This window comes from Mandrillus leucophaeus, unplaced genomic scaffold (genome assembly GCF_000951045.1).
Source record: "Mandrillus leucophaeus isolate KB7577 unplaced genomic scaffold, Mleu.le_1.0 Scaffold469, whole genome shotgun sequence".
NCBI lineage: Eukaryota > Metazoa > Chordata > Mammalia > Primates > Cercopithecidae > Mandrillus > Mandrillus leucophaeus.
This window is the reverse complement of record NW_012105020.1, coordinates 1,106,442-1,128,553: the sequence shown is the minus strand read 5'-3', so window position 1 is coordinate 1,128,553 and position 22,112 is coordinate 1,106,442. Positions and strand designations below refer to the sequence as shown.

The window sequence follows — 22,112 nt, the reverse complement described above, 5'->3', positions numbered from 1 at the left end:
CCAGCCTGGGTGACAAGAATGAAACTCCATCTCAAAAAAAAAAAAAAGAAAAAGAAAAAAAATTGGTTTGGTAGTTTCTGTTTATTATTTATCTATTTTTAATGTAAGTTTGGCCATTTCTTACAAAACTAAACATGCACTTAACTGTATATTCCAGCAACCCTGGACATTTATTAGAGAGAAATGAAAATCATTCCACATAAAAACCTGTATACCAATGTTCTCGGTAACTTTACTTTTCAATAGCCCCAAAGTGGAAACAGCCCAGATGTTCTTCAGTGGGTGAATGGTTACACAAACTGCGGTACATCCATACCACAGACTACTGCTCAGTAATAAAGAGAAATAAACTACTGATACACTGAACAACTTGGCTGGATTTCAAAGAATTATGCTGAATGGAAAAGCCTACTTCAAACGGACGCATACTGTGTAATTCCATGTACGTACCACCGTTGAAATGACACAGGTGCAGAGATGGAGAACAGATCAGTAGGCACCAGAAGTTAGAGAACAAGAGAGGGAAGGGGTGGGTGTGGTGGTAAAAGGGAGGCACGAGGGGTCCCTGTGGTGGAACTGTTCTGTATCTTGCCTGTGGTGGCGCCCATACAAGTCCACACATGTGATAAAACTGCATAGAAGTAAATACACACACCCTAGTGAGTACATGTAAACCTGGAAATCTGAATCTGAATAGGGTGGGTGGATTGTGTGATGTCGGTTTCCTGGTTGTGGTACTGTACTACAGTTATGCAAGACAATGCCTTTGCAGGAAACCAGGTAAAGGGCATATGGGCGCTCTCTGAATTACTTTTTTTTTTTTTTACAACTGCATATGAATCTATATAACTATCTCAAAATAACAACAAAAAAAACCCTACTGTAAAATTTTAGTCAGCAAACAAATGCCAATGTACCTTAAGACAGATCTTTTTCTTACTTTTCCCTGTACTGCAAATGTACAATTATGCAAAAATGTAATATTTTTGGTCCTTTTAAAAAGAATAGCTACAGTTTTAGTGTGCTTGCATAACTGTACATTTTCATAATTATTTGACGTATAACAGTATTAATTCTTATTCTATAAGAAATTAACAAAAGGATTTAGGACACTATACATGGCCCCTGCAGGTTCCTAAGACAAACTACGCAAGTTCAGATGTCACCTCCACTGCCAATTAACTGTATGACTTTTGACAAGTGCTTGCCTTCAATGTGCCTCAGCTCCTCCATCTGAAAACTGGTGTAATAGTAGTTCTTACTTTAAGAGTTGTTATGAGGATTTTAAAAAGTACTACGTCTCAGGTTCTTAGGACAGTTCTTGAGGCCCCACTCAAAGCTGGCCTCTGCTGTTACCCCATTTACCACCATCATCATGAAGGCCTGGGGTCCTCTCTTCAGCCTCTGAAGCTCTACGCTACAGTCCAGCTTAACATTTCCTCAAGTGTAAAATGTTCAAATATTATAATTTCTAAAAATCAAAACGAATGTTTAAAGCTGTCTTTAAGACTTTTGGTCTTTTTTCAATTTCCTTTATTTCTTTGCTATTAGAGGGAGTCAAGGATCTCTAGTATATGACTTTATCAGACTTTCACATCTGGTCACAGGTCCTCAGCGAAGGTGACTTGAGAGGCGTTGCCCTCCCCGGGGGAAGCAGCTCAGCCCTGTGACTCCATCGACAGCCCTGGTGATGGGCTCAAGAAATGATTGATGGTCACTGGCGACTGAGGAAATGGGCGTCAGGCTCTGGCGATTTTCCTTGTGTTCTTTCCAAGGCTGCCAACCTCATGAATAAGGAAGTGTTTTCCTACCAGCCTGAAACTGAAATCGGGTGGGATTACATTAACATAATTTTTAAAGAAGTTTTAGTGTGTCAAAGCCAGACCAGCCCTGCCTCAGTGGTCAACAGACTCCATGATAGAAGTCTAGAGTTTAGGCCAACTCTCATCACAGTTTTGTTTAGATGAATGAAATACCTCATATAGAAAATGCTTGATCATTGCTCAAAGAGATCATTTAGAAATAAATCCGAGCTCCGTTGGAAAGCCTATTACAATGGTAACTGGAAGGTGAGGTAACCCAGGAGGAAAACCTTCCATTTTTGCAAGCAGATAAAACACAGTGCTTCTCCAAAAAAGTTTAGAAAGATATATAGAAGTCCCTTTATCATAGAAAACTACGATGAGAGGAAAAAGTACTCCTCACCCCAACCCTGCTGTTCTCCCAGGCTCCACATCTTCCTAAGTGACACCACCAACCATCCATCCAAGAACCTAAGCCAAAGTCTGGAAACTGTCCTTCATCCTTTCCTTTATCCCACAGAACCATCAACAAGCAAAAAGCTCTCTATCGTTTGAATGATCCACCCCTCTCCAGTTCCTCTATCCCCAGCCCAAGCCACCAACATCTCCGGAGGAGGACACTGGTCTCCTAGACCCAATTCTCTGCCTGCACTGCCCCAGTGACTCCAAAACCTGAGTCAATCCCTCTGATGACTTCTCCACGCTCTTGAAGAAAATTCAGCACCCTCTCTCTACAGTCTCTGAGTCTGCCTGCCTGGTCTGGATTTGGCTTCCTTTTCCATAGACAGCAAGTCCCCCTCAACCGCAGGAAATACGTTCTAAGACCCTCAGTGGATGCCAAAACCATGGAAAATGTGGAACCCTATATACACTATGTTTTTTCCTGTTCATAAGTACCTATAATAAAGCTGAATTTATAAATTAGGCATAATAAGAGATGAACAACAACAATAAAATAGTATAATAATAAAAACATATTGTTATATATATGGATAATATGCTGTAATAAAAGTTATTGGAATGTGATCTCTCTCTGAAAACATCTTACTGTACTGCATGTACCAAATTTCAGACTGCAGGTAACTTAGGCCACCAATAAGGTGGGGACTACAGTGCTCTGTCATCCTTGCAGATCACAGAACATGCCCGGTTCTTCTCAGCCTCAGGCCTTCATGCCTATGTTCCCTCTGACTGGATCACTGTCATCTTCCCTTGTCTCTGTGCCTGTGAGCCCACTGGGGACGTTGTCCATCCTGTTCACCATGGCACCCCAGCCTCCAGCATGGCACATGGACATTGAAGTGCTCGATATATAATGGAGGCATTGATGAAAAAGGAAAGCTTTCAATGATCTGTTGATTGCCATCATGTATTAAGATCAATTACAGTAGCCACCATCTTATAAGCAGGTACGGTCTAAAATATTTGGGGAAGTCTTTAAAAAAAAAAAAAAGAATGCATACTTATTTCTAGAGCAAAGTTTCACAACCTTGTCACTCTTGACATGTGGGTCTAGATAATTATTCATTGTAGGGGGCTGTCCTGTGTATTGCAGAATGTTTAGCAGTATTCCTGGCCTTTACCCAAGACATGCTAATAGCACCCCACCCAGATGTGCCAACCAAATGTCTGGAGACACTGACAAATGTCCTTGAGGGAGACAGGAAGGATCATCCCTGGTTGGGAACCACTATTACAGAGGAAGGTTAGTTATTGGTGGTTAGCATTTTAATTCTGCCTTCAAAATGCCTACTTAACCCATACTTTGTCTGAATCACACAAGTAATGATCCATTTTAATATGGTGTCACCTGACCGCCATTTACATCATTTTAGTGGGAGCATGCATTCCAAATCCCTAGCGATATTTATGAACCACCATGGAAAGGTTGAATTGTCTATCCTGAGAGTCTCAGCTTAGCCTGCTGCATCAGTATTCTAGGTGACATCCGAAGTGAAATGGTACGAAGAATGGAGGGGAAGGTATAGGAGTCAGAAGAGAGTTGGGGGATGGATGGGTCTTTTCATATCTGGTCTGACCGTTCATTTGTGTTTGGCATATAAAAACAGAATAGAAACAAGATAACACCTTAGTGTTTTGGGTCCTTCTGGAAAGCACCATCCCATATATTTCCATGGTGGGGCAAAACCCAGGAATGAAATGTGAAAGACTAAGACTCAACACTGATCTCACTCCCTGTTTGCCTCTCTTCGATTAATATAATATGCTGCTGAGCTTGGAACACCTCTTCAGGAATGCAAAATGATTTCCTAGTTTTACCTGCCACACTGCAACAATATTTTCAATTATTGGCTAAACTGCAAATGCCCCATGAGTCATTTAAATAAATCTCACATGTATGAAATAGTCAATTGTGTTCTCTGAGCAATTCCCAGCTGTAAAAATAGAACCACACCGAACATATTTTTTTCTGCAGCTAATTGAAAATACTGCACATATAATGTATGATTTAAAGCACCCAGGAGGAATTTTGATTTGCATTCCCTATTTTAAATGTACAATCAAACGCTGTCTTAAAGTGCTCCACACATTTAATTCAATATTACTTGCCTGAAGCCCCAACCACTCCTAAATTTTAGCACTATGAATGGATGTTCGAAGGTTTTTAATGCTCCAAGTGACTTTTTAAAACAATGGCTTTAACAGGGCTGCTTTTCCTGAGAAAACAAACACTCCTAGACATGACTGGTTCAAACCTCTATGGCCCAGAGAAAAATTTCCAAAATAGCAATAAGATGCCTGCCAGGAAAGAGAGACCATGGATAAGGACATCCTTCGTTCAGGAGTCAAACCTGTGGTCTCGTAAGTGCTCATAGCTGTTGCCCTGGCATTAGAAATGCCCTCGACATTCATCTGTGGAGGTGAAGAAAGAAAGGGTGCCCAGAAGCTTGGGATCTGGGAAAAAGGGGTGCCACAAGATGTATGATCATCTTCCGTTTCTAACAGAGCTTGAGAGGTTGCACAAACAGTTCATATGCTCTCCTCTCCTAGTCAACAAAACAGTGATTCAGGGCCTACGTCAAGAGGGAAGCACAAGAGGAGAAGCTTCAAAGATGAAGGGAAGACAGAGCCCGACCTTAAGAGCCTGCAGACTAACAGATAACAGAAGTCCTTAAGGACTAAGAAAAGAGGTAGAAAGTGACACGTTGAGTTTCAGTCAAACGAAGTTGGCTATTTGCTTTTACTTAACATGAAACAACACTATCGGTTTATGTGTGCCCCACCATAGGGTAAATTAGTAAGAGGAGGTGAAAATCAGAAGAGCAGCCATACCTCTCTCTCCCTACTGGGAAGGATAAGACAGTGACCCACAGTGGCAGCACCTAACAAACCATAACCAAAGAATTAAAAATATCCACATTTAAAGTTAATTCTGGGTGCAGTGACTCACACCTGTAATCCCAACTTTAAGAGGCCAAGGCAGGTGGATCACTTGAGGTCAGGAGTTCGAGGCCAGCCTGGCCAACATGGCAAAACCCAGTCTCTACTAAAAATACAAAAATTAGCCAGGTGTGGCGGCTGACATCTGTAGTACCAGGTACTCAGGAGGCTGAGGTGGGAGAATCACTTGAACCCGGGAGACAGAGGTTGCAGTGAGCTAAGATCACACCACTGTGCTCCAACCTGGGTGATAGAGTGAGACCCTGTCTCAAGAAAAAAAGAAGAAAAGTTAAATGACATAATGAACACCAGATATGTATTTATTCAACAAATGAAAGTACTAGTCATAACTTAGTGTTCTTCCTTAGAAAACCCTTGACTTTTAATTCACAAATTAAGAAACAGATAGGAAATAATGAAAGGACTCAGAAATTATCTATTTCAATCACCTGTCACCAGAGGCTATTCTCTTACATTATCTGATATTACAAAATTCATCCTTTAGACACTCCCAATATCTGGAAATGAAGGGCCCCAGTATGTGGAACTTTGCTGAACCACTAAATCTCTTGGGCTGACTGACTAGGAAATTCCCTACAGGCCACATAGAACTAAAACAAATGGTTTTAGCTCTCTGACATGGGCCATTAACTTGCTTTCACATGGTACTTACCAACTGATATGGCTTGGCTGTGTCCCTACTCAAAATCTTGTCTTGAATTATAATCTCCATAATCCCCACGTGCCAAGGGCAGGACCTGGTGGGAAGTGACTGGATCATGGGGGCGGTTTCCCCCATGCTGTTCTTCTGATAATGAGTGAATCTCATGAGATCTGATGGTTTTATAAGTGTCTAGCATTTCCCCTGCTGGCACTCACTCCGCCCTGTCACCCTGTGAAGAATGTGCCTGCTTTTCCTTCGCCTTCCACCATGATTGTAGGTTTCCTGAGGCCCCCTCTAGCCCTGCAGAACTATGAGTCAATTAAACTTCTTTCCTTAATAAATGAGCCAGTCTCAGGTATTTCCTTATAGAAAGGTGAGAACAGACTAATACACCAATCAAGCCTCCTATAACATGTGGGCTTCCCATGAAGATTTTGTTAAGGTGGGGAAAGTCCTTATTGGTCAGAGGACCCTCTTGTTATTTATCTGTCTCTTGTGAGTCTGGTAATTGTTAGTCAGTCTCTCTGACCTGCAATGACCCTGGGTATCCTGCCAAACTCCAAGTTGTCTTCTCTGCTTCATGCTGGGGATCTCCCTCAGCGATGCCATCTAAGCAGCCAGTGTCTCTGACACCATACAAATAAAATGCAGCACCATTTGGTGATCCAGCCTATGTTTATTCTTCTCCCTTTGGCAACAGACACTATTTACTTACTATCTTTCCCAGGGCAATAGAGGGAAGGCAGGAAAGTACTGAGCTTGTATTCTAGAACCTGAGGAGGAAGTAAGGGAGAGGAAGAGCTCAATGTAGCTAAATCAGCTTCCTAACACACTTAGTCTACAGGTAGGTTCATTTAAGCAGTTCAGAAACTTTTAAAAAGGTTCAGAAGAAACAAAACAGAGAACATCTTTCCTATTCTCCCTCCAAATATATCAAAGGTGTCATATTAAAATACATGGATTCCAGCAGTACACGTGGAATAAATATTTTCCATCTTTTATTAGGTGACTAAAGGGCTACTTTGAGATATGTTTTGGCACCCACAAAAGTAATCCTGTGACACTGGGTAGGCATTCTTTTCTTTTTCAGTTTTCCATTCTGGCTCTTATAATCAAGGTGGGTTTCTTATACCAAGCCTCTCTACCCAGGCCTGTTGTAAGAAACCCATGCAGCTTTGGTCCATCCATATCCTTCAGTGTAACTTTTTGGCATGAATTACATGAAAAACAGTGACCCAGAAAGAGTCTGAACTGGGTACAAGAGGTGGGTGGTCCCTGGTTCCCACATTTTGACTTCTGGGGAAAAATTATATAAGCCATTTTCCAAAATACAGTAAGTAAATAAAAATATATGTATCTATAGGCACAGGATGTAGAAATACTTCTAAAGCAGGAAAAGGGAATGAGGGATGGGGAAGATATGAGAAGACAACTTCCACTTTAAGAAAGGTTCCTGTGCTTTTGTCTCCAACTCTTTGCTCCTTTTGCTTTCTTCCTTCAGTACAAAGAGTTTGCAAAGAAAATCTCAAAAATTTTTTTTAAAAAGGTGATCACTGTCCCCCTCTTCCTGCCAAGCAAGTACCTATCAAACAAAAAAAGTTCTTCAAAGCTCAGAAACCATGTTAAGTGATGGGAAACACAGTTCCGAACCTGGGCTTTAGTCACCCAGCTACTGAGCTTCTTCCTATAACCTGATTCCATTTCCTTTGCTACAGTTGATGCTAACGCCTTGTGAAGGGATTTAAGGGCCGGGGGACATTAGCTATTTCCCAGAAGAAACCTATGCCCATTTAATACTACTGTGGAACAGGCCTGTTGTCTAGTCCTGGGCCTGTCTGCAATGGGTAAGCCATGTACCTGATCTGTGACTCAGTTTCCTCATCTATAAGATCAGTGACAAGCCTCCTTCCCTACCCTGAACTCCAGAGAGCTGCTATGAGGATCTCATGAAATGCGATGCTGAAGAACAAGTCAATAACTCTTAGGCACCACAGAACTTTTGTTCACAAGACCAGCCTGCTGCCCCGCTGCCCAACATCCAAAGCTAAGGTAGGAGAATAAGGACTTCTAGAATGAAAAGTCAATGACAATGGAAGTTCTCCTTCTCAGTTTTATCTAACCTCTAGTATAAGAAACTGCACCAATGAATCTTTAGGGATGAAGGGGGCTGAGCTGCTTCTTGTCATGAAGTTGCATTTTATAGGGGAGAACATCTCCCCAGTTACTCATAGCCAATTATGGAGACAATGATCCCCAACAATGGGGCTGGTGAGGAGCTGCACAGAAGATGGGAGAGGAAACTTTCATGAAGTCCCTACTATGTGCACAGCTCTGTGAACACATCATCTCACAGACTCTTACACACAGAGATGCAGAGAGGTTGGGGAACCTGCCCACATCACATAGAAAAAAAGAGCACACTGGGGTGCCCACCACCAAGAGATTGGCACTGCCAGGGGCTTATCCCAGGGACAGGTCACCTGCCTCCCCCCTGCCCAATCCCCTGGGTCTCTTTTCATTTCCTCAGTCAGACTGCAGGATTGGCACTAACCCCATTCCCCAGCTTTTACCTCTCTTTTTCCTCCCAGATGCAGAAGTATGTTTCCAGCACATCTGACCAACTTCTCCCACATTGTAAGAGTGAGGCTCCCCTCCTCCAGCATTCATTCTTTATTTCTTTGATTAGCTTCTAATTCCCATGTGTGCTAGGATATAGGGCATCCCCCAGATAAGACAGCCCTGTTCTTTTCCCAATGAGAAAATCCCTACCCCCTACAAGTTTTGGTCAATCTGCCTGAATAAACTTTATGACACACATGAAATCATATACACTATGAGTCAGAAATAGTACTTTTCATTCCATGTCCACCTTCCATGAAGCAATTTAGCTCACAGTCTTTCCAGGTAGTGTCCATATGTCTGTCCTCAATTTTTGAGTTGTCTAACCGTTCTTCTAAGCACAGCACCTCCTTACCTTCCAAGTTGCCTATGATACAGCACTTTTCAAAACGATGTGCGACACTGCCACTGAAACGCCCACCCTAGGCCATCAGAAGCCCTTCAGAGTGCATCAAGAAAGTCGCCCTCAGAGGTAAAAACACATTCATGATCCGCACAGCATATTAGTCATGCTGTTACTTTTAAAGTGACCTTCAATGGTCTGAACAAAATTTCAAATGACAGAGGGCAGCTAGCTCCTCAGGAAACCCATTTCCTCTTCTTGCCAACCACAGAGCTGGGCTACATTTCCTAGCCTTCAAGGTAGGTGGGTGTGACCATAAGGCTGAACTGTACTTAATGAAATAGGAGTAGAAGTGCCACATTCCACTCCCAGGCTTGGCCTATCAAAAGCTCCCATATGAAGTCCTCGGTGATCTTTCTGCTTCCACCAGCTCAATGCTGACCAGTACAGTGACCTTAGCAACTGCCTGTTAAATAAAGTGGAACCACAGACAGGAAGAGGCTGGGTTGCCAAATCACCAGGTTTCACATAAACGTGCCCACTTTGGGCTTTATACAAGTGGAAAATAATCTTCTCTCATGTTTGAGTTACGGTACATATTTGGGTTTATTTGTTATAACAACTAGCACTATATTAACTAATACAATGTTCAGTATCTGGCAACTCTGAAGTTATAACCTCAGGAACAAGTACTAAATCTGTATTCAATTTCTCTGCTTCTCTTTTTAAAACTTAACCCCTTTTCATGAAGCAATCTCGATAAGCATTCATTATATGCATTGATTGAGAGAATTTCAGACGAATGTGCCTTCCCCATCTGTTCTCAGTCAGTCTCTCATGGATCTCATCTATCTAGCTTTTTTTTGTGAACTCTAATGATTTTGTAAGGACCCTACTAGATAGCAACTCCCTTTTTGCAGAACAATTTTGAGGACATTTTTTGCTTCATGTTCAGGCACACAGTTTTCAAGCTGGGACACTCTTTTTCATAGAAAAAATTCTGTATTTCAGTGCCTTTTCATGATGTACTCACAAACTGCTCAGGTACCATTTTCAGCTTATGTGCCTGGCCCAGAAGGGATCAGGTCTTAACGCAGGCTTGTGTATTCCTGTGTCTTGCTGTCATAGATATTTAATGTTTCACACCTTTCCAAAGTTGTCCATTAAAACTTCTGTCTTCCTTTTAAGGGAATCAATCTCTCCTCTGTGAAGGAGTTACCTGTTTTTCTTTGGCCATAACGAGCACGTGAGAGACTACACAGCCAACTCTCAGCTGATAGAAATCAATAAATACCAATTCTACAAAGTTTCGGGCAAAAAGGATTTTGTGGAGAGTCAAGTAAAAGAAAAAATGAGGACTGTTGTGCCCAGCAGGGCTATCTAGACACTGGTGTTTATCAGCTATGTGCCAACATTTCCCTCTGCAGAGAGATTTACCTCTGGCACAAAGCAGTGTCTGACACTTAAGACACTTCTCTGCATGAAGGGCTTGGCATTAGCACTACTGAGCCCCTCTGTTGGCTGTCTGAAAGCTGGGGGTTACTCCCCTAATCTCACATAGGAGGACACCTACCACTTACCCAGATTCCTCAGCTACAGAACCATCTCGGGCTACCAGCCTCTCACACGGTGAGGCAATGCACAGAAAGCACTTTCCTGACCTATGGCTCGCATGGGCATCAGGGACTGCTCCAGTCTTCAGGGTCACAGACTGCTCTCCTGATGTCCTGTCCTAACTGAGAGGGAGGGGAAGGGACTTCCATGCAGCCTTCCCCAACAGTTCAGTCCACACTGACCACTGCCAGCTTGACCTCCCAAACATGTCACTGGTATCAACTCATTTTGGCAGCTGATTACTGATCCAGTGCAGGACTTAGGGACAAGGTGGGAGTGGTAGAAGTGGCTGGCTTAGGTGGAGGAATATTTTATCACCACGGTACATGATGACAATAAAAAGCAAATCATCTGAGGTAATTTCATTATTGCTTTCAGATCTTCCATAGACAATGCACCCTGATTGCCTCCCCCTCCCTCAGACCATATGCCACTGTTCTAGACGATCTCGAATTGTTATTAGGTATCATGGATGTGCCCTTTCTACCTAAATAGATAAAACCCTCAAAGATTGGCCTGTTTTGCAGATAATTCTGTGTCCCTCTAAGCACCTATTACAGAGTAAGTGCTCAAAAACTAGCTCTTCAGCTGCACGCCACCCAAATACAACAGCATGCTGCCTTCAACTTCCTTCATGTCCTGTGTGGGGTGTACACATTAAGAACAAGGCTCGTGGAATCTCTTTTACCCTCTGGAATGAATCTTCCTCGAGAACATAGGAGTGAATACAGAAAAGACACAATAGAGAAAAAGAGCATGAATCAGCCATGGGGCTCTAGGATCGGGTTGTAAGAGCCACCAAGTTATGGGGGCTGCTAAGGGCTAATCAAGGGTGAGTGGCAGGTGATGGCAGTTCTGTCATCAAACTGTACCCAGACTTGACATCTGGAGAGGTAACAGGTGACAGGAGTCAGAGACGTGAATTCTCAACCTGCCACAGCCCTGACTTTGCCAAGTGACTTGAGTCACTGTATTTCCTACTTCCCTGCTTGTTAATTGGGGACACTATGATCTTTCTCTGCAAGGAGAGTAATATCCTCATCATTCTCTATTCTCTAGCCATGGAAATAAAGCACAGAGAGGGAAGTATTTTGCCTAAGGACACACACTACTAAGTGTGGACCTGGGGTTTGAAACCAAGTTTATTTGACCTCTATCAACTCATCCTCTGCCCAGCAATGCTCTGACCTTCAATCTGTGGGGCCGTGTATCATTGCTCAGCCACATGGCTTAGCCTCAATCATTACTAAAGATAGTGTTTCAGGATCCAAAGTCTCCACCCCAGAGAGACACAGACCTGGAGTCTATACCCCATCAGTGGGAATCAGATCAGGGTGTTCTACACATCTGAATCTCATTTTTCTCGCCTATAAACTAGGAATGATTTCTACCTTACAAGGGTTGTTAGGATTCAACAGGATCATGTATAAAATAAACCTAATAGTACTTGACACACTCATGATGCATAATTTTCCACTTCCCTCTCCCCTTTGAAGTACTTTTCGGGCTCTTCTATGCCAGGTATGGTGGCAGGAGCCCAAAAGAATAAGATACCCCACTTGGAGGTTCCTAACATGGCAGAGAAAACACACGCAGAACCAGAACACAAGGTAGAGAGTAGTACATAAGCATAATTTTGCCACTGTACGTGTAAAAAATGTACTTATCCCACTCATTGAAATGTTAGGCTAAAAAGTGACATATGCATTGGAAAAACTATGTCTTCATACGTTCCACTATGCTAAATTAATTCAAATTAGTATGATCAGCACTTTGATATTCATGATTTACCACCTTGCTGCACAAGAACAGGTTTACTATGAATACTGTGGCATCCTTAGCCAATCCTCCAAAGTGTTATTTTAACTAACATGTCATTAAGAAATTAGCACAGGTTTGGCATAAGATAATAGGAGTCTTTTAGTATATAAATTTCAAAGAGAAAAATCCACACCTTTAGACAGAAAGCTCTCCCTTACAATTAAGTCATCACACAGGCTCTCCCTGGCATCCCCCAATCTCACTGTTAGAGCAACAATTCAGGGGTTGGCATATACTCAGACTGCTGTATGAAGTCCAAAGTGGTTAACTGCCAGAAAGATCCTTAAAAAAATCCTATCATTGGAAGCAGAAAACACATTTCTTATCTGGGAATGCTTGCTAAGGTTAATCCAACATTCTTAGAACTCTTTTGTATATTGATGGAATCAAATCACAATTAAATGACCATCATCATGTGCTTTAAAAATATTCACATGTTTAAAATAGTTATTTGTTGGTATCTGGACATCACTGGACACAGTAGAATGATTTGTTCACAGTCAGAAAAACAAGAATGAAAAGAGAAGCCTCTGGATGCTACCCTTGCAGAGACCTAAATATTAAACCAAATAGATTATTTTTCCTACTGCATAGACATTTTTTGTTCTGTTTTATTTTGAGACAGAGCCTCCCTCTGTTACCCAGGCTGGAGTGCAGTGGCACAATTCCGCTTACTGCAACTTCTGCTTTTGGGGTTCAAGTGATTCTCATGCCTCAGCCTCCCAAGTAGCTGGGATTACAGGCGTGTATCACCATGCCCAGCTAATTTTTTGTATTTTTAGTACAGACAGGGTTTCACTATGTTCAGGCTGTTTTTGAATTCCCGGTCTCAAGTGATCTGCCCACCTCAGCCTCCCAAACTGCTGGGATTACAGGCGTGAGCCAGCACGCCTGGCCCTGCATAGACATTTATTCGTTATTCACAACTAACCTAATGGAAAAAAGCAGCCAGCATGACAGGGCTACCTGCAACGTGCTCCCTGGAAGATCTCTTGGTAACACGGCTGTTTACATCTCACAAATGCAAGGGTGGAGTCAGAAGGAGGTTATTTCATGCAACAGCCTTCCTTTGCCTCATGGCCAACGCACAAGAGCCTGAAGCCTGCAGGCAGGACAGATGACCAGGTGATCATTGGGGAGTACTGCCCACTGAGAGTGCTGTACGAAAGGGGTCTGGAAACAAAGCATGCAAAGACACAGAGCAAGTCTCTCATTCATCAGGTCAAACACACAAGGAAGACATGAGTCTCGGAGAAGTGCCCACCTGTACTTGTGTGACAAATACTACCCAGTGTCACAACCACAGCCACCTTGTGTCCCGCAAGTCAGCTCCATTCCTGCCACTGTGCTTAGCGCCGAAGATATACTCTTCGCTTCATCCTCACAACACTTAAGGGGTGGCCCTTAAGCCTAAACACCTCACTAACCCAATTCACGGATGGGCTTGGAGATGTTTAGAAATTTGGCTTTGGCTCATGGCCTCCAACATGTAGCCTCTAGATTCAAACCAAAGCCCGCTGGCCTCCAAATCCTCCACACTCTTAATTACCATACAGTGGAGAAAGAGGAGGAAACATGTATTTTAAAATGACAAATTTTGAAATAAAGGTAACTATAAACCTTAGAAAAAGAAGTTAAATCCCAAACGGAATTCAATTACGCATCTTTGAAAAGTCATGGCACACTTGTTCTGTGGTTCTGCTGAGTTTCATCCAGCTCAGCTTCAGTTATTCGCTTGGACTCTGTGTAAATCTCTCTACCTTCTCAATCCAAAGGTCAGTACTAATTTTAGATTTCAGTCCCAGAAAAAAACAAGTGTCTAAGGAAGGAACTAGGGGGCCAAAGGCATAAAACCATAATTCAAACGTACCACAGAGATACCGGCCTCTTTCTGTCTCATGTGTTTCGGTTGTGATACTAGGGATATTACGCAGCACGGCGAGCAGGTAGTCTTGAAAGGAGGAGTGTGCTGTGACACGAATTTCTTTTCAAGAAGGTATAAACATTGATGGGATGTAAATCTTTGAAAATCCATGGTATCAGCTCACAGTTCACACATCTACACACCCGGGTCCAGGCTCCGGCACTGACACATAAAGGTTGTGCGACCCTACATATATGCAGCATGCGCGACCCTGGCATACAGGCTGTGTGACCCCCACACACTGTGTGACTGTGGACCCTTTATCTCTGCCACACCCTTCCTTCCCAACTACATGAGTGGGAATCATATCAGCATCTAGCCGAGAGGCAGGCACGAGGCTCTAGGAGACCACACAGAGCCTCTGCTGGGTGGGAAACAGAAGGAAAGGCAGCTGGGGAACGCCAGGCAGCATGGTCCTCTCCACACTCCTTTTCCTCCTAACCAAAGATCGACCATGTGACCCAGAATTCAGCCAATCATAGGACCTCACTCCTCTGCCCACAGCCATTGGTACAGGGAAGGGCATGTGACCATGTGACTTAGCATCAGCCAATCATAGGACCTCACTCCTCTTCCCACAGCCATTGGTACAGGGAAGGGCATGTGACCATGTGACTTAGCATCAGACAATCACAGGACCTCACTCCTCTGCCCACAGCCATTGCAATGTACAGGGAAGAGCATTTGACCATGTGACTTAGCATCAGCCAATCATAGGACCTCACTCCTCTTCCCACCGCCATTGGTATAGGGAAGGGCATGTGACCATGTGACTTAGCATCAGCCAATCATAAGACCTCATTCCTCTGCCCAGTCATTGGTACAGAGAAGGGCATGTGACTGAAACTGAGCTAATCAAATTCCTCTCTAGGATTCTGCCCCCCGCCCCCCCAACCAGCTGGAACTGGCAGCTCTTTCTTCCTGTCTCAAGAGGCTGTAGGGAGGTAAGCCTGGAGTTACCTACAGTCATGGTCCCGGAGAGGACAACCACAACCAGCAGACAGAAGCAGAGATGAGAGGCAAGGAGAGAGAGAAGAAAGCCTCCAAGTCCTCAGTCTTTGGTTCCAGCCAACTTCAGGGCCAGAGTCACCTCTCCCATGCTGGAGAGTGGGCAGTGTCGGCCAACAGCTCTCCACCTTGTTTCCAAGTTATTTTGATTTGGGTTTGTGCTCTTGTAAGCAAAAGATAATGCAGTAGTTAATAGTTTCTATAATCTTAACAGTGACCAAATCCTCAGTAAGAATAACTTCTTGAGTGAATTTCTTATTTAAAAACTGAAGAAATAAATTTTAGTAGAGGAAGCAAACACTGCCTTTATTTACATAGCACTTTCACGAAAGGAAGAAAGAAACATCCGTTTTCATTTGTAGTCACCTTATTCATTTCCGAGTGGGCTTTGTATTTGGCATTAAACTCTTTCACATACCCACATCCACCTTCAAGATTTGGCCCATAAAAACTTAGGATAAAAACAGGTGGTTATTTTTTCTATAGCTATATTTGCTGGCACTACATGGAGGGCTAGGGGTAAGAGAAGGCACTTATGCTATTTTTGGTATGCTCTCAAGAGAAATTCCCCAGGTTACCAGAGTTCCCAATAGGGGTTGGGGGTGGGGCATGGTTTACAAAAACAAAGTGCGTTTACCAAGATTTGCAGCCCTAACAGGAAATCCTTTCTGACTCTTGATGGGATTTTTTTCTTTCATATTAAAGTCTCCTCGTATTATTCTTCAAAGAATTAAATAAGAAAAATGGAAAGGCACAATGGATGTAAATTCCAATTCTCAAATGATCTTCCGAAGCAAAGGATAATGTCTTAGGTCAAACTGTGGCAAAAGCCTGGGTGTTCCTGATCTAATCTTGAACTAGGGTGCCCACCCCAACCTTTGGAGAAATCCCAGGACATGTTTGTCAAAACATATGAGTGGAATTACAAATAGAGAATTGCTTGGGCTCAGTGGCCATCCTCATGCACAGAAAGAATCCCAGAAGGGATGCCGACTTTCTTGGACTGGGCTTACATCCAGACCTAGAAATCTAACAACAGAATAAAGACAAGACTCACTGACTGTAGAAATAGACTTGGCCTGTTGGATGGGAGGTGGTATTTCTCAAAAGAGAAATAAAATAGTACTAATCGTTCAGTATTCTTAAATTGGGAACTTGGAGACAAGAGATAACCTAAAGAGGTAGTTTATTGCATTTGACTCCATTCTGTACCTAAGGGTATTTTTTAAAAACCCAACATTGGTTTTCAGATTAGGCATGCAATCTACTCATGAGGAAAGATGGTTTGAAAAGAGAAGATGGGCACATTTATGTGTGGAGAACAGGTTGACAAGATTCAAGTATATGGGACCTAATTTATTTAAAAATTTATAAATGCTCTAAGGAATACAAACTAAATCTTCACTTTGGCCCATGATGCTCTTTCTGAATACTAATGCTGAATGATTTTATAGGCTTAAAAAAGTGAGAGACAAGAACTTTAAGGTATATAAGCACAGGATAATGCTTTTATGAAAAAAATTTATCTAGACTTGACATTTATGAGAAAGCCACATCAAAAGGAAAGGGAGCCAATAATTTATAGGTTTTAAAAATAAGACACCTTTGACATCATTTATTTCAACATACCCAATATATAGACAAAGAAATTGAGTTCTAGATGGTAACCTACACACTCTATTGGTGGTGCGGCCCATATCCTCTCCCAGCCTGCTCTGTCTACCTAATTTGATTGAAGATATCAGCCAAAAAAAAAAAAAAAAAAAAAAGTCACCTAGAGGTCATATATCACCATCACCAAGGTTAACAGAAATAAACCAAAATGCATCCTCCTACCCTGTAAAACCATGAAATGCAGAGTGCACCCCAGCCAACAGACCTCAAGGAGGGCAGAACCATGCCAAAGGAAGGTTCAGATGAGGATAACTGAAGTGAACACCGGCAGAGAAGTGCTTCTGTATTAGACTTTCGCTTTTCTCTTAGTAATGTTTTATCTCAAAAGACGAGGTTAATCAAAAATTTAAAATGTCTGAGGATATATATTAAATTTGCTAGTACCAAAATGAGGGCTGGCGGTCTGGCAGGGAGAGCTCCCCTTTGAGTCTGGAATACACACACTCTTCCATAAAGCGTGCAGTAAACGTACAAAAAATATGAATATGGTTTAGTTCAGACATCGGGTAATTGCCTTTGGGCCACACACCGCTGCTGGTGCAAATAAAACTAAAACACAGGCACGTCGTTCCGGAGCTTAGAGTCTACTGGATAGGGCATGTTGCTACAATACAAAAAAACTGCCATCATTGAGGTAGGCCCGGGGAGGGGTGTACACTGCACATGTGCCACAGAGGGTTGGGGTGGTGACTGCCAGCAAGGCCTTTTTGAACCCGAGTCTTGAAAAGGAGAAATCAGCCAGACAGTGAATACAGGAGGAAGGGAATTCCAGGCAGAGGTACAGAAGGAACAAAGGCAGAAAAGCACTGGGCAGCACCAGTGGAGTTTACAGGAGGTGCAGTTTGGCAAGAAAAGAATGTTTCAGGCAGAGGGCAAGGCAGGGAGATGGGAAGGGAGTGAAGAAAGCTTTGACTCTGTTGGGTCATTACAAATGGCCAGCAGCCTGGTGAGCCCATGGAGCACTGTGGAAAGTTCCCTGGCTGCATACTGACAGGAACTGAGTTCTGGGTCAGGACTCTACTCTAAGGCATCATTTGGGAACACACTGTATGACTCTGGGTACCACATGTAAAACAAGGTTCCCCGTGTTCCCAGGGTTGGGGACTCCCTGGGATGGCCTGTGCCTCCATATTTACAGACTCCCCACTGCTGTTCGGCATGTAGAATCGACCCTGCCCTATCTCCACCCAGGGGGGCTGCAAGGAAGTGGGGCAGTAGTCAGGTTTGTAGAAATGGTTTGTAAACAGTAGGGACTGCCATCAACACTAGAACTCTGTATTAATTACCCTACAGAAGCTCAAAAGCATCTTCAGAAACTCAGGTACAACACTGTATAAAGATAGCGGAAAGCTCATCTTTTAATCTGAGATACCCAACTTGTGATATGACATGGCCACTTCTTTCGAGTCAGGGGTTTAAGCCCAGATCAAGAGAGAGCCATCAAGTTTTATTAGCAGGGACCCAAGAAGACTTGGATTTGGGGCAGCAGGAGGAAAGTCACACCAGCAACAACATGGAAGAGAGTTAGAAGGGACGCAACAGGAGGTGCACGATGCTGTGCAGTAAGCACTAGGCATTCCCAGGCCATCGATGGTCATCTCAGCCTAGGGTCTCTAGCTCTGAAGCCCATGGGAGTCAGAACACTAATATAAGCAAGGGTCACAGGTCCAGGGGAACCAGAAAGCAACCGACCTCCAGTATAGACAGGCACTGGAAAGCCAGCAGCATCTGAGTGTTGCCACATGGAAATGTAAGCATCCTATTCCAGGTTTTTCGGGGTTTTTTTTTTTTTTTTTTTTTGAGATAGAGTCTCACGCTGTCACCCAGGCTGGAGTACAGTGGCGCCATCTCAGCTCACTGCAACCTCTGCCTCCTGGGTTCAAGTGATTCTCCTGCCTCAGCCTCCCAAGTAGCTGGAATTAAAGGTGCACACTACCACACCCAGCTAATTTTTGTATTTTTAGTAGAGACGCGGTTTCACCATGTTGACCAGGCTGGTCTTGAACTCCTGACCTCAAGTGATCCGCCTGCTTCAGCCTCCCACAGTGCTGGGATTACAGGTGTGAACCGCTGCGCTCTGCCTATTCCAGGTCTTCTAGCTTTTAAGAGAAGCTATACATCCAAGTGGCATCTCCAGATGTCTAAATATTAACTCAAGTTTTATATACTTTGTTCAGGCCAACAACACCGCTGCCTACTGCTAGAAGTGGCACACCAGCCACCATTTTGCCACTTTTGGACTCTAAAGCAAGGCAAGGCCAGCGTGACTAGAGCGGACCTTTGTGGAATTTCATAGCATAGAGAAGCAACAGGATCTGGTGACGGCCTGGATGTGGGCAGTGCAGGAACCCAGCATCACTGTGAGGCTCCTGCTCCAATACCTCCATGAATGGTGGCGCCACTGCCAAAAAAAACGGACAAATCTTGGCTAATGATGAAGCAAATATGGGGTGGGTGGTGAAAACTAAAATCAATTTTGGATTTACTGTGGGGCGTTTTTTTTGGTCTAAAGGGCATGGGTAAGCGCACCAGACTGCAGGTAACTGATTGGAACACAGGAGCATGCTCAAGCTAGCTTACATGCCAATCTAGGACTCACTTCATATTGGTGACAGTTGAAGCTGTGGGAACATAGTTCACCCAAATACACAGGGCACAAGAGGGATGACAGCGAACCCTGGGTAACCTCAAGAGGTAGCAGAGATCCCAGGGAAGAAGAAGGAAAACCAGAAGGTGGCAACCAGGGGTGAAAAAAAAAAAAAAAACCATCGGAAAGGAATGGAAGAACCTCATCAAATGCCACGGAGAAGCCTAGTGGGTATCCATAAGATTGCTTGTTCAGACGAGAACACATGGACATAGAGAGGGAAATACCACACACCGCGGCCTGTGGCCGGGGCAGGGGGGTGTTGGGGAGGGATAACATTAGGAGAAATACCTAACGTGACAGGTTGATGGGTGCAGCAAACCACCATGGCACATGTATACCTATGTAACAAACCTGCACGTTCATGTACCTCAGAGCTTAAAGTATAAGCTCATGTACCTCAGAGCTTAAAGTATAATAATAAAAATTTTTTTAAAAAGATTGCTTGTTCAGGAAGTCATAGGCCTTGAACTTTGAGGAGACTCTGGCCGGCTTGCAAATTGCTGAACGGGAAGGGGAGACCAGTTTAAGAAGCCTGGAGAGACGCGGTGGTTATGACAGGTGAGCTGAGGATGCAGGGACAAGGGAGGTTAAGGCATTCTTAAAATAATACTAAAAAAGAAAAAAGCTCATAGGGAGAGACTGAAGATAAAAGTAAGAAAAGGGAGTAACACTCACAAGGAGAGAGAGGCATTGCGAGTTGGGATTCAGGACACAGCTGGAGACATTAGTCACTGCCCCAAGGATGTCATCTCTCTAAATTTCTCTAAGTTCTCAGTCTAACTTGATTTTTCTTTATAATTCTACCCTATTCATTTATCATACATTTACAATATATTGTGTTTGCTTTTAGTTGGTTTTCTCCCACAAGAATGACAGTTTCAAGCGAGCAAGGATCTGCTCTATTTACCACCTATGAGTATCTAGCGAAGTACCGAGACACAGTAGAAGCTTAAGAAGATTTATTGGATGACTGGGTAAACACAGAAAAGTCTGTACAGGGGAGATGGGGGAGGACGTGAGGAGACCCTCATGACCTCTATTTTCTTGGTAGAATGGGCTACAAAGTCATCCGCCAAACCCGCAGGAGGAAAAGGATTGGAGATCGATGCATTGAAGATTACAGTGGGAGTCCGGTTTGCAACCCAGAAGGAAAGAGCTTGCGGGATGGAGGCACTAAGAGTTTTCAGAAGTTGAGCATCTCAGAGAGGGCAAGACTTGGAGGTACTTAGAGGACTTAGTAGCTGGAGTACATGGAAGACACTGGATTTGAGACAGTCAAGGAAGTGCACATCTAGAGCGTTCCCCGCATGGACTTTAGGTCTAGAGGTGGAGAAATAGCCCAAGAGCCAAAGTCCCCATGCAATGGGAAAGGAACTGGCTGGAAGAGGACAGCAAGGCGGAGATGCACCCAGTGACGTGGCCAGGTCACCACCTCATTTCCAACTCTACCACCTCAAACAATCTCTAACCGGTATTTAATCACCCTTGTGTGGAAGTGAAAATTAGTTTCTTTTGGAGACAGTAATTTTAAAATTAAACTAATATGAAGTTCATGGGACACAGAAATTTTCTGCATAGATTCATTTTTGTTTTAGAATAAAACACGATGACATTTTCATGACCTTCAGTAATTGCCCTGCATGGTACAATATTTTCAAACATTATTTTAACAAAGAATCAAAATTTGGGGGTTAAAAGAAACCTTAGATTACTTAGGTTAGTACCTTCATTTGCATAGCCAAAATTTTTTCTATTGAAATACTGCAAATAGCAAACAGTTACTGATTTAGACCTTCAGATAGTGTTGAAACTGCCTTCAATTTTTGAAGTGTGGTTTAGGATATACAAATTAGCAATGTAGACATTTCTTCCAGTTATCTGTGCTCAAGTTCTGATATAAAATCTTCAAAGTACACAATTATCACATATATTGTTCCACAACAGTTCAGACAAGTAAACGGCTTCTTGGCTTGAAAGAGGAAGTCTCACACCTTCGAACACCTTTTCATGCTGATGCTAAATATAAGAACATCCCCTGCAAAGTAGTCAAAGCAAGACAGCAGCATTCGAGATTTCTCCAGACACACACACAAAGAATGTGTTTCGTTCATTAAAACACTAAAACCTTCAATAGCATCTTCCATAATACCTGAAGGTGGAGTGCTGTCTTATGTAATAGAAGCCTTCCTTCGCCGCTCAGTTTGTGGACACATTAAATGCCTAATTCCTTCCAGAATTTCTGAGTACTGTACTTTCACTTTACCTGCAGTCACTCATCCGCCTCGCAACTCCCGTTTCTACAGATGATGAAAATAGCAAAGACCTGCTCGCTCGGGTTAAATCGGCTGCCAGAGGCCAAGTTAAAGGCTTTCCCCACACCACGCGTCACCTCCCCCTGCACAGGCAGAGGTAACAAGTAAGAGTGCGCCAGTCTCTCCCCATCCGGCGGCGCGCAGCCTAAGTCCGGGGTAGGGGGACGCCGGCAAGCAGCTGGAAACCTCAGGTTCAGGGTCAGGGCCGGCTTGGATGGGCAGGAGCCACGCCGGCCCCGGGGCTCCCCACTGCGGGTACCTCTGGACGCCACTCCGGGG

General features: G+C 43.4%; 1 protein-coding gene across 2 annotated transcripts in view; it reads right to left on the bottom strand.

Annotated features, from left to right (window-relative positions):
• The window catches only part of SERPINE2 (serpin peptidase inhibitor, clade E (nexin, plasminogen activator inhibitor type 1), member 2), a 75,459-nt gene extending 53,363 nt beyond the window's left edge, over positions 1–22,096 (bottom strand). Inside the window, exons 1-2 of one of the 2 annotated variants that reach the window (XM_011995062.1) lie at positions 14,136–14,638; positions 13,232–13,367 (exon numbers count right to left, since the gene is read on the bottom strand). Coding sequence is in view for 1 of the 2 variants with exons in the window: in XM_011995061.1 (XP_011850451.1) it covers positions 21,785–21,798 (14 nt within the window). In the remaining variant the exon portion in view is untranslated. Of the gene's footprint in view, positions 1–13,231; positions 13,368–14,135; positions 14,639–21,784 lie in introns of those variants that run through there. The other variant, XM_011995061.1, reaches the window with a different exon arrangement.
• Between the last annotated feature and the right edge of the window lie 16 nt (positions 22,097–22,112).